The following is a 13896-nucleotide window of genomic DNA, read 5'->3' as shown; positions in this document are numbered from 1 at the left end:
GTTACCTGTGCGGAATGGAATGGTATCATTTGATGTGCGAGCGGATTTTCTGTTTTCCATATTCTGCAAGTCTGTGTATTGACATGCCCTTGGAGATGAAAGTTGGCTTTGTCTCTCCACAAAATGTTCCATGCCCATTCATTGTCCACTTACATGTGAGCAAGAAACTCTAGAACAAACATTTGTGTTACTGGCAGGTCAGCTTGAAGTAACTCCTGAACATGGGTCTTTTGTATGACTAGCAATGTTTCGTAGAATTTTATGCACCATACTAACAAGGAAGTCCAGAGTTCGGGCAGTTCCCCATGCACTGCGTGTTTGCACATCACCGCTTGATCCCTCCTTGAATGCTGTTTTTTCGAATTTCTTAATTGTTTTCTCTAGACCCCTGACAGAAATTTGACCGACACCTTTTTTTTTTTCATATCCTTGAGTGTCTAGAACTTCTGCACCACTATTGACACACAGTCACAGTTCTTGTAAAATAACTTTACCAGCAGTGCATAATCCTGCATTGAGACAGTCACACCGAGTGTCTCAGACACAAACTGAAGAATAGCCATGTACCCCATATCTTTTGTTTTGCAAATTCTGCTGCTTAAGTGCCATCTAGTGATAATATTTTTTATATAACGTTTCCCCCTTCTTCTATAATATTCTGTCATTCTGAGCAGAGGTTCGTTTTTTACAGCCTTTTGAAACTGAACTTTTAATAATAATCATCCTGTACATTATAATTAGTAGAAGGTGTTGAATAATAACTTAGACAATTTTTAAATGATTGCATTTCAGACATATTTTAATCTTGTTCTTCTCATAAACAGTTATAGTAAGACCACCAATAATCCTATTGTTTAATTGCCCAAAACTCACCTACCTGGCAGTTCTCTATTGATGGATCACAGTGTGTCCTTAGAATTCCCATAATTTTCTAAATAATTTCAGATGAATTTTGGGACTGGCACTGACAAGACCCTCAGACAAATCTTTCCCTCTTTCTTCTTTAATCTTAGCAGGCCCATTTCATATAACATTTCTGCCAGCAATTTGTTGATGGAAGTGGTGGCAGTGGTGTTAGCGGGGGGGGGGGGGGTGATTTTTAAATTCATTCCTTCCATAGAATTGTCTTTCAACCCCCCCCCCCCCCCCCACACACACACACACACACACACACACACACACACACACACACACACACACACACACACAGGTGGATGTGATGAATGAGCTGTCTGGTTTTTCTGTTAATGTCGACAATTTGAAGGCTACATTATTGTAAACATCCACGTGAGATGAGAAATGAGATACAGAAATTAACAGCCCATGCAAATAATGAAACATATCAACTACAAGTTGAGATAATTATATCAATGAACTAAATGTATAGTGAGCTGAAGTACGAACTACAGTACACCATGAGAGTGAGCTTCCTAATCTTAGTTGTAGCTTGAATCAAAATAATCTTAATGTAGATATTAGTTACAAAGAAAAGTATGAACGCAAATGTTTGACTCAAATAGTTCATTGTACTGGGCAATTAGCGGTGGAAGGGGAGCACAGGTAAGTACACATGCACTATCGATTGCCAATTGAATCTTATTTATTTGTGTTTGTAATGTGTAGGCTGCGTCACATAACAAACACAAGATATACAAGACATTAACCAAGATATTACATTTTACAAAGTTTACATGCTGGTTTTAGAAAGTGTTGTAGACAAACATCCAAGTTTCTAATGTATTCAGTAGAGTTTGCTGTTGCTATCAGGAACTCCTCTGCATTCCCAGGGGATGCTCAAAGTGGGCTCATATGGTTGATGTGCTGTGTAGTTTGAGGTTTTGTTGTTCAGAACTACTCACAGATGGGCAAGGGCATTAGACTCTATTTGAAAAGTGACCCTGTGCCTCTCACACTGTTTGTACTTACTCTGTTCAGTACAAACCAGACTTTGCATTTTTCCACAAGCCCTGGAGTACTGTTTGAAATACAAGGTATCAAGTTGTTCAGTTGTAGTGTTAGACTGACATAATTTTAATCTATCATTCACTTATACTGCCTGCATTCTCATGGAGTTCTTTTGCTGCACACAGAAGAGAGCATCTGGAATTAAGCCTGCTGTTGTTGATGGTACAGATGTTCTTATGAACTGGAAGGTCTTCATTCTCAGCCAGTTTATAAACTCCCTAATGGAAGTGTCATGGTGCTATGTGGCGTCTGATAGGAATTCAGAAAGTGTGGATGTTTCTGGACATTCCTGTGATAACGCACATGGTCCGATTTAGCTGTGCACCAACAAATCTGATGTAATCACTGTTAAGCCAAAATGAAGGTACACCAGCTCTAGGGCAGTTCACAGTGTGTATGCTGGTGAACTAAATGTTATTCTATAGAAATTCTGTATGATATTATTTTTCTGAATCTGGCAGCCATTCTATCCAAGTCTTTTCTGAAGAGGAGTATGCATATGAAGTGATTTAAAGTGAAATGACCACATAAAACTAATCACAGTTAAGGCAGATGCCAGACTGAGGTTCATTGGAAGAATCCTCAGGAAATATATCCCACCCACAAAAGCGGTAGCTTACAAAACCCTCGTTCGATAATTGCTTGAATATTGCTCATCAGTCTGGGATCTGTGCCAGATTGAATTGATAGAGGAAATAGAGAAGATCCAAAGAAGGACAGCACATTTTGTTACAGGTTTATTTAGTAAGCATGAAAGCAACACAACGACACTCAGCCAATTCCAGTGGCAGTCACTACAAGATGCGTGTTCTGCATCATAGTGTGGTTTACTTTTGAAGTTCTGAGAGCATACTTTCCTAGAAGAGTCGACCAAGTATTAAACCATTATATTACTTCTTCCCATATATAACTCATTAAAATACCAATAAGGTAAAACCAGAGATATTTGATATCACACGGAGACTTACCTGCTTACCAACTAAGCTTCCCACAAACCATTTGCTGCTGGAACAGAAAAAGGAGGAAATGCCCTCTACTACACATCATAAGGTGGTTTTCAGAGTATAGATGTAGATGAAGTGGGATATTTTATCTAGTACATCTCCAGATATTTCGGATTTTTGTTTTATGTAAGCTGTTTATTTTCAAATTAGATACAGATTTCATCATTTGTTTGTTTATAGTTGATATGGAATGTGTTTACTTGTGTAAGACTAGTGTACGCATAACCCCTCCCCATCCCTGCCCCCCCCCCCCCCCACGCGCGCGCGCGCACACACACACACACACACACACACACACACACACACACACACACACACACACACACACACACACACACACACACACCTTAAGGAGACGAAAGTTGAAGAAATGGATAAGTTTGGGAAGATTATTAAGGGAAGGCAGGTCACTCAGACTGCAGCATGAGAGGGACCTACCTGTTATGAGGTTGAGGTGACGCCGAGATGAAGGACTAGTATCAGAGAGTGTAGTTGGTCAAAGATGGTACATTGGTGAACACTGCGCCAGTGCCAGTCCAGGCATAATGAGAGCAGACTGAGAAGTGAAGATGGACTAAGAGAATAATAGTAATAATAATAATAATAATAATAATAATAATAATAATAATAATGAAAAAGGTAATAGTAATATATTAATGAGAAAAGATAGGGGGAGTGATTGTACGTTGATGGAGGATGCGAAGATATGTTGGTGGACGAATCCCATCTAAGGAGATTGTGAAAACTGGTATCATTTTAGAGGATCCAAATTGCCTATGTGGTATAGTACTCACACAGATCCCTTGAGTCATGCTATAGAGCATGTTCAGCTACCAGATACTGGACGTCTCCCAAGACAGACATTTCTTCTGTAACCATTTGTGTACTCAGCCAGTTTAGTTATAGTCATGCCTGTATAAAATGCTTAGTTGGTAAACAACATGCATCGTTTTACAAGTTTCTCAGCCTTTGACATTGTAATATTTACCAATAATGTGTCTGAAGTAGATGGTAGTATGTGGATGTATGGGACAGTTTTTACAGCAGGAATGATTGTAGGGCTAGAAACCTTGTGGTAGGGAGAGTGGTCTGGGTATGTCATATGATTTGACAAGCATGTTTTAGAGGTTAGAAGGGCTAGGTAAAACCACAGTGGGTGGTGTAGGGAGAATCTTGGGGACAGAGGATCTCGTTTCAGGGCTTGACTTGAGAAATTCATAGGCTTGCTGGAGTAATATGTTATAGCATTCAAGGCCTGGGTTGTACTGGGTGACAAATATGTGCTTCTGAGATTGTTGGTAGTGAGAGCTGTGTTAGTCAGAGACTGAGAGGAGGATACTGCCTGAGAGATTTGTTTGTGAATAAGATGTGTGGGTAGTTGTGAGAGTGCTTGTGAAATGTTGTTAGTGTAAGTGTGAAGGTATTTGGTGGTGGAGCAGATACATTTGTCAGCCATGTCTAGATTGTTGGGAAGGAAGTGTTTTGATTTGGAAGGGGTTGCCCCTGTCAGTGTGTAGCTATTGGTTTGGTTTTATATGGACTGATATGTGGATGTAGGCATCAGTGAGTTGGAGTTCAATGTCAAGGAAGGTGGCTTTGGATTTGGAAGAGGACCTGGTGAATTTGGGCTATGAAAAGGAGTTAAGCAGTTATAGGAATTGGAATAGTTCTTCACCATGTGTCCAAACCACAAATATGTTGTCAATAAATCTTTACCAAGCCAGGGGGCCAGCTTTTTGGTCAGAAGATGCTACTGTGGAGTAATTCAAATAAAACATTCCCTATGACATGGTCCGGTTTTTATCAGTTACAGGTATGTAGCTAGTTACAGAATAAGTTTTCATTTCACAGGTTGATACTTCTTTTGTAGGTCTGTTTATCAGTTGTCATTTTGGTTTCAAAGTCTAAGTTGTGGAGTTGTGCTTGATTTCATTTCTCAGCTGTGATTGTGATTTGTTGGCCAGTTGTATTCTATCATCTAAGCATGCCACAGGAATTTACAAATGCTGAGTGTACCAATGTGGTATTTGTGCACGGTGTTTGTAATGAAAAACTGCTGCCTTAAGAAAACACAGTAGATGATTTTGTAACCACAGGTTATCAGATTCAAGAATGTGTATTTGTGTTTTCAGTAAACTGTGTGAGACTGCTTCAGTAAACTGTGTGAGACTGGTTCAGTATGTAGCCATCAGATATCATCTGAATGTGCAAGTGACCAGTGTGTAGATAAACTAGAAGACATTATTCTGTTTCTGGAATGTAGTTCTTCAACAAGCATAACTAACTAAACTCCGCCCGAACAGGCCTTCCAATGGTACCGACTGGCCGCTGTGTCATCCTCTCAGCCCAGGGGCGTCACTGGATGAGGATACAAAGGAGCATGTGGTTAGCACACCGCACTTCCGGCCGTTGTCAGTTTTCGAGACTGGAGCCACTACTTCTCAGTCAAGTAGCTAAGTAGTTCCTCAGTTTGCCTCACAAGGTCTGAGTGCACCCCGCTTTCCAACAGCACTCAGCAGACCAGACGGTCACCCATCCAAGTGCTAGCCCAGCCTGACAGTGCTTAACTTTGGTGATCTGACGGGAACCGGTGTTACCACTGCATCAAGGCCGTTGCCTCAACGAGCATAATATGCAGAATTTCTATGCCTATCGGTGTTCCACATACAAGAATATGGCAGACATTATGTATGCATGGCCTCTATCCTTATCATTTACTGCAGATTCAACACCTTTGAGAAGGAAGTGAATGTATATATTGGAGTTTTGCCTCTGGTTAACTCTAAATCACCAAGTAATCCCATTACTACTGATGAAGCCTCTTGCATTCATGACGGTATCAGTAACATTTTTAGCTCGCATCGGTGAAATGCTTCTCTTTAAATGTGCGGTATGGCGCAACAGACAATCAGTTGATTGGCCTTATGTGTTACCACATCTTACAAATTCTTGCTATCTAGACTTTCTTAAAAACTAACTTCCAGCATTTTTGGAAGAGGGATGGGTATGTTTTCCAAACATCACGGGTTCCCTGTATGTTCTAGTTGTCAGATGACACATCAGCTAAACATTCATCAGTAGATAGATAGGTAGAAATAGTCATGATTCTTGAACACCAAGATGCCTGGACTTTACCCCTTTTACCCCTTTTTGCCAGTGGGGATAGTTGAAAGACAATGTTTACAAAGAAAAAGTAAAAACATGATAAGCTGCTCATTCAGGTTGTGAATAGTGCTGCCACCATAACAGAATGCGTATATGTCCTCTGCGGTGTCATCAAGAGAATTTGAATGTGAGTTTAAATTGTAGGTAGAATTTCTGAGATTCAACTTTGAAGTTAATCATTTTCCTTTGCTTTCTGTAAGTGTGTTTTGGGTTATATTCCAACAGCTATATCTCTGTAACCAATAAGAGTTAGATATATACTAAACTGAAATATAATATGCAGTTATACTAAAATTTGAAATGTAATGTTTAAAGGTCTTGTTGCTGGAGTGCAGCTGCGACAAGGTTCACAAGATGACAGTGCTTGCAGCTGTCCAAATGTTGCACCTAAAGTGAGACGGCATGCTAGTGTAGTGCTCTTGCGACATAGTCTCATAGAAACAGCACCCCTCTCAGTTTGGAGCAGAGATCACCAAGGTAGAGGTATGTATCTCTAAGTGTATTCTTTTTCTGTACTTTTTTCTTTACTGTGATTCATAAGTATCACACGTGCTTTTTCTGCTTCCGGTAGCTCATGTGTTTGAGTATAAGCAAGCATTATCTTTTTGTTTTCAGTTGGGCTTGTAAAAAACTGGAAGAAAGTGTGGGAGTGATTCTTATATTACACTGTGTTTGTTGGAAGACTGAATTTGAAAGAGAATATAATGATGAGAGTTCCAATGAATAATTTATTTTGTATGCTGTTTTATTAGCTAATCTGAAAGGATGGTTAAGAAAGAAAGTGGTGTGAATACAAATACTTAGCAGCTGATTGCAAGGTTTACTGTTATTGTAAATTTGGTCATGCAAAATATTGATACTTTATTCCACAACACTGATTTGCCTTTCCTTGAACTGGCTAGCCATTCTCCAGGTCTGGATGTTTCTTACTCTTTTCCAATAATAAAATAGGCAGCAACAAATATGTATGCTGCAGAGAAAATGTAGGAAGTAGTGCCACAAACAAAAAAGTAATGTTACTGCAACTAACTTACCATGAGCTCCACTCATAGAGGATGTTGCCTGTCTTTTCTTTTCCTTGCGTACTTTGCACAATATGTTTACTATTCCTGTTATGTATTTACTGAGCATATACACCTGAAAGAATGGGCAGCACACTGTTTGTGACTAAATACCAAGAATCAAAGGGGCAGAAGTAGTTGCAGATACAAATACCATAAGTTTCCAAGGAAAGAGTAAATTCAAAATTTACAATCAAAATAAGCTTTCCAAATGGTGTATACATATTTTCACACATTCCTTATCATGGAACCATTATAACCAGTCATCTAATTTGACCTGATCTGGCATTTTCAGGCGGAATAGAAGCCATTGGTCTCATACGGCTATCATTTATACTCGCACATTCAGCTTGCTTAATAATAACATAGAAAGAGAAAATATGTATAAAAATTCTGGTAGAATTAAATAATTTTGGAGTGAAGGAGAAGCAGAAGCTTTGGGCTGTCTACAGGCACACACAAAAGAGAAAGAAAACTTGCTAACATTCATAATAAATCCTTTGTTGAGCTAGCACGTACACATGGATGCTCACCTATGCCCCTACATCATGCTAGCTGGACACACAATGCCGGAGTTGCATTTGGTACGTGGACTGTGGTAGGGCGGAGTGTGTAGTTGGGTAGAGAGAGATGAAAGGTAGGAAGAGAAATTGGAGATGGGTAGCTTGCAGCTCACAGGAAGGCAGTGGGTTTTCTGGCTGGGAATATGGGAGGGAGGGGTGGCAGGTGTATGAGCTAGGCATGTGAACCATATCCTTCACCAGGGCTTTGATTATCTATTATCATGCCCGAAAATGAGGGACATCCTACCCGAAATCCTTCCCACCCCTTAAAGTGGTTTTCCTTTGTCCTCCGAACCTACTCAACATCCTGGTCCATCCCTATGCCATTTCTACTAGCAAACCCTTGCCACAGGGATCATATCCCTGTGGAAGACCCAGATGCAAGACTTGTCCAATTCACCCACCCAGCACAATCTAGTCCTGTCACAGGCTTGTCATATCCCATCAGAAACACCCATGTCATATACAAACTCTACTGCAATCACTGTAGTCTCCTTTACTACTAAATTATTGACATAGAATGAGAAATAGCATTTTAGAAAGGAAGAATTTTTCAAGTGCTCTGAAAATGAATAAAACCCAGGAGTATGAATTAGTAACCTATCAGTGTGATGAAAGAATAGTGTGCTGTACATTCCATGACAAGACACTAGTGATTAAGTTCAGTACCTTCTTTCTCCTTCAGACACTGTTGATGACTATAATAAATTTTGTCTCTCTCAAAGTGGAGAAAGTTATTGCACAAATGACAACTACAAAAACTGTACTAGAGAGATCCCCAGCTCATTAACTGAGGGGAACAAATGCCATAGATGTTATTGCTGCACACACAACATTGTATAGACTTATATTCACAAAGTTTGTCGATGTCAGAAACAGATAAAGAGGATCTCTTTTGTGTGTCGCTTGATATATTTTGAAAGTGGCCTTTAACAGCAATTTTAAGTAAGCTTCAGTTAATAATTTAAATAGCCAGTCAGTTGCCAGAAGTCCAGCAACTGATTGGCTGATTCTATCATGCTGTATGGTTTGGGTACTCTAAAATAACTATTGAACAAATTTTTCTAATGTCGTGACATGACATTGAGGACACTAATTCAAACACTCCGGTGATCGAAGGAATAAAGACACTCTGCATGCAGAGCATGCCAATCTGACACAAACTTTATTGTAGGACAGTGTTCAGTGTTGTGGGTGGAACCAGTTTTGAAGACAATGATATCATCAATTAATAAAGAAAATAGCCAGTCAGGTGCCAGAATTCCAGCAACTGATTGGCTGTTTACGTTATTAATCGATGATATCACCGTCTTCAAAGATGGCTCCACCTACAACACTGTACACTGTTCAGCAGTAAAGTTTGTGCCAGAATGACATGCTTTGCATGCAGAAAGTCTTTATTCCTTCCAGCACCAGTATGTTTGAATTAGCGTCCTCAATGTCAGGCCAGGACATCAGAAAAATCTGTTCACTGTTACAATCTAATAGTTATTTTAGAGCACCCAAACCATGCAGGAGGACAGAATTAAACTGCTGTGGATCTAGATAGTGTTTGTCTTTCCTTATTACATTTGGATTAACCCCAAAAATCTCACATCTGTCAATTCCAGATTTTAATGAGCTTTCTATACCTACTTTTATTATATGAATTTCACTGTTTTTCGGGAGTGCTTCACAAATTGGCACTTTGTTACAAATGCTTTGGCAGTTGATCACTAAGTTTCCGATAGTCTCATCTGTGGTGCATTTTTTGGATTTTACACAAATGCGTCAGGGTTTCTTGCAGCTATCATTACCTAGACTAAATGGAGAGTAGTGTAACCTAAAAAAGACCGTGGATGCAACCCACACAGAGTAAGCTACTTTGCATAGCAGGATCTGATGGGTTGTGCACCCCTGGCTCATTTTGGGGGCTCTACAGTTCCCAACCCAAAGGTGCAAGTCTAGGTCGTCGCAGTCTATCTTGTCACAGAACTTAAGAAAGTTCTTAGTCTCTGATGCATGCCTTCTGCACAATTCAGAACCAGAGGCCCATGATTGGCTGTGTGAATGGTGTTGCGAATTGTGAGCTTCACTTAAATTCTGTGAGCAAAGTTGGTCAAATCTTCTGTGCCAGTCGCTGGAATGATCCAAGTATGATGTCGGAGCAGAGATGACAGGCATCGTTCATCCCTATATGCATCACAGTCTGAAGCTGGTTGCACCCTGTTCCCTCAGTGTTCACCAGAACAGTCTCAACATGTTGAATGAGACCCTGAGATATGTAAACTGAGTGCACAAGATGACCTTCTTACCCCTTACTGCCATTTCCCGGAAGGGTATCATTGTATACTGTGTGTTCAACTGCCACTTATTAACAGACCATTTGAACTTGGTTCCCTTGGCACAGGATACAGCATGCTTCCCAAAAGGTGAAATTTGTTGCATTGACTCAGTCTCAGTGTTCAAAAACTCCTACCCAATGGGAACAATGGACAGTATCTCGGGTATCAGTACTGCACCTCAGCACTAGTGCAGAAGTCTAGTTAATAAGTCATAACTTCAGAGTGGTAGACAAAAATTAAAGAAATGTGGGTAATACACGTAAGGGTACAATTATTGCTTGCGTTTTAACATTTGAATCATCTTATCACAGTACAAAATCCTATTTTGCAGTGTGAAAGCCACTGTTTCATGAAATAATTCAAAGATGGTCTCCAGCATTAGTTCATAGGGTTTTTTTGTATATTTCACAGTTGTAAATTCATAAAGGTGATACAAATTTAGCAGCTAGAGTAGTAAGAAATCCAGCTTCTAATGGAAACTTCATACTTTTAGAATTTTTCTGTCATCTATGTACCTTCCAGCTTCTGTTTATTTTCAGCAGAAAAGAAGTTGGCAGATTACTTATATCACACGCAATTTGGATAGGAAAAAAAAAAAAAAAAAAAAAAAAAAAAACATTTATTTGAATTTACTTGATCAATTTATGATCAACTTTAAGTTAAATGAAATATTTTAAATGTAGTACTTTTTAAGCAGTATCTGTGATGAAATTTATTAGATACCTCTTGTATGTCTCACGGTGGGGAAAGATTACACTTCTCCCCCTTTTCACCGTTTTCTATTACAAATAATCAAAGCATTTGTAAATGTTTCTTCATTCTGCACTATAAAAAATCCTTTCCTCATTCCTTATGTCCCATACAATGTTTCTGGTAAGAAGTGTGGCCCAGTTGGTGTTTGTCCATCTGCATTATATTAAAAATGGTAAAGGTACCCTCAGACTTACATCTTCAGTTATGAAATCTAAATGTATATCAAAAGGATAGGCTAATGCGAAGTGGAGGTGGTGTATTTGTTTCAGTAGACAAGAGACTTGCATCTACTGAGATAAAAATTGAAGCTGCAGGTGATATTGTGTAGGCAAGACTTGGTGTTAGACATGGTTGTGAACTTAGAATTTGGTTCTTTTATCAACCACTAGACTCACCCCTAGAAGTAACTAAAAATTTTAGAAAAAAACCGTTGCGCACTAGTACAAATGTACCCCAATACTACGATCATCTTATGGGGAGACTTCAGTCAACTATCAATCAACTGGGACAGTTACGTAAGTGGTGAGCATGACAAGGTATCCTGCTAAATGCTTTTCCTGAAAACTAGTTCAGACGGCCACTCATTATGGAAATATATAGGGTTGTCTAAAAAGATGTTATGATCTATATGGGATTAACTTTCATTTTATTATTTTAGTCTTATTTTATTTTTTATTTCAATATAAAAAACACACACTATGTACACAATTCCAAATGAAGCAAGTGCAGTTCTTCAACCTGTACTTCTTGGTGGATGTGCAGAGTCTTTTCTCCATACAGACCATAGTTCATTCACACATTTCCATGTGTATAGATTGGACAACTTGGATTATGCATTATTTCACCATTCCTCATGGCCAGAAATCACGTGGAGTCAAGTAGGGTGACTGTGGTGGCAACACCAAAGGTCCACATTGTCTTATACAGTGTCTGCTAAATGGTTCATTAAGGTAATGTCGAACCTATAAGGAATAGGTGGTGGTGCACCATCTTGCGGGAAGTAACCTGATATTGAGGGGAAGATTATTAGCAATAAAATTCTGCAGCATATCTAGGTAAGAATCTCTCATTACAGTCTGATCATAAAAATATATATATAGACCCAGTACTCAGAACTTGGAGATAATGCACTATATGTTAACTTTCAGAGAAAATTGAGTGTGCTGTCATAGTCTGTACTCCAAGTGACAATTGTGCTTATTCACGTTGCCGCTGACATGAAATGTGGCTTCATACGATTCTGGTTTCTGATGCTAATCACCTACTTGACTTCCACGGTCACGTAATCGTCATGTCTTTTGAACATTTATGATGTTATTCTCCATTCAAACACTTCTTGAACATCCTCTGTTTCCTGTACAATCATTGCTCATAGACCTAGTGAGCTCAAATTTCTCATGCAGTCGACAGATAGTTAAATGGCTTGGAGGATCATTATCAAACCATTGCTGAATTTTTTTTCTCACTATTGAAGTTGACCCACACTCTTCCGCGGCCATCACTAGTCTGCAACAAAAGAAAATTTAAAATTTTGTAGTGCCGTGTGAGTGGTAACAGCTTTTTGGATGAACTTGTATATTACGAGGAGGTTCAGTAAGTAATGCAACACTCTTGGCCCTGAAAGGAGGTTAGTTTCATTCAGGATTTCAGTAAATCATATTGTTCTTCACTCTTTTGGGTATAAAACTCTATTTTTCAACATCATCTCCATCCAATGGGACAGCCTTACGCCACCTTCCTGAGAGGGCCTGCATGCTCGCATGGTGCCTTTCTACTGGTCGACATCAGAGCCAAAGTCTTGCTGTATCAGTAACTTTCCCCATCTCCCACATGTCGCTTCCCATGAGGTGCATCCCTCATTGGTCCCAACAGATGGAAGTTGACTGTAGGGTGGGTGAGGAAGAACAGTCCAGGTTTGTACAACCTTGTCGTGATGGTGACAGATGCCTCGCCCAATATCCCACCTTGCTTTTGTTCACAGTCAAGTCTCCATAGAAATTGTGCAACCACGTATGAATATCTGTGGTGCTCTGGTTTTCTGCCAAAAGAAACTCAGTGACAGATCTCTGCTTTGAACACACCTATGTTACAGACACCATTGTGAAGGCTACGTATGGTCTCGCCATCTATTGGAACTTCATGAAACTGTAAGGGCTGACGAGTGAATATTTCACAGTGTCCCTCAACAAATTACACATATTTCAGCCAAAATTGGCCAAGGAAAAGAAATGTTCTATTACTTATTGAATGACCTTGTAAAGCCAATGGAAACAAATAGGCCTGATCTCTTGGAGGATGTCGATATTGAAAGTGATATGGGTGACCGTGAGGCAGTTATAGCAATAATGACTACCAAAGTACAAGAAGTAGGGAGGTTTGCACATTTAGTAAGTTAAAGAGGCAGTGGTGCCATATCTCAAGAATGAGCTCCACACATTTCAGTTCATGTTTAGAGGGACCATCTATGGTGTACAGCCCCTGTAAAGAAACTTCCGAACAGCTACTAGTGCACAATAATTTTCAAGCAGAGTGTAGTGTAATAGACTTTCAGATGCTAAAAAAAAAAATGTGGTTTTCTACCAAAGGGCAATGTGTGAAACCTCAAATGGCTACTGTAACAGAATGTTATTGAAACACCTCTTTCAAAACCCAAAGAAATCTGGTTATATGTAAGCAGTATCACTGGCACCAGAGTTAGTGTCCGGATACTCATGGTGACACAAAGAGTGAAATTGAGGATAGCAAAGCAAACGTAGAGATTCTAAACTTGACTTTAAAACTTTCCTCTATAAATGAGTATCCTTGACCACTGCCCCAGTTTAATCCTCCTACCGCTACAAAATTGAATGTAATAGATATTAGTGTCAGTGGCATTCAGAGACAACTGAAATTGGTATAATTATGCCAAATGGAACCTATATCAGATTGTACAGAATTTGCAACTGAGTTAGCCCTTCTTTTAACCATAGTATATCTTAGATTCCGTGGAGAAAAAGCCGTGTCCAGAAGTTGGAAGAAAGCACTTGTCACACTCATCTACAAGAAGGATAACAGAAGTGAT

General features: G+C 39.4%; 1 protein-coding gene across 1 annotated transcript in view; it reads left to right on the top strand.

The window, feature by feature from the left end:
- Positions 1 to 13896, top strand: part of LOC124722110 — a 127035-nt gene that overhangs the window by 83008 nt on the left and 30131 nt on the right. The window contains exon 8 of the mRNA XM_047247312.1: positions 6450 to 6617. Within this exon, the coding sequence (XP_047103268.1) occupies positions 6450 to 6617 (168 nt within the window). The remainder of the gene's footprint in view (positions 1 to 6449; positions 6618 to 13896) is intronic.

This window comes from Schistocerca piceifrons, chromosome X (genome assembly GCF_021461385.2).
Source record: "Schistocerca piceifrons isolate TAMUIC-IGC-003096 chromosome X, iqSchPice1.1, whole genome shotgun sequence".
Lineage (NCBI taxonomy): Eukaryota > Metazoa > Arthropoda > Insecta > Orthoptera > Acrididae > Schistocerca > Schistocerca piceifrons.
The sequence above is the reverse complement of the archived record's forward strand: the minus strand, read 5'-3'. Positions and strand labels throughout refer to the sequence as shown.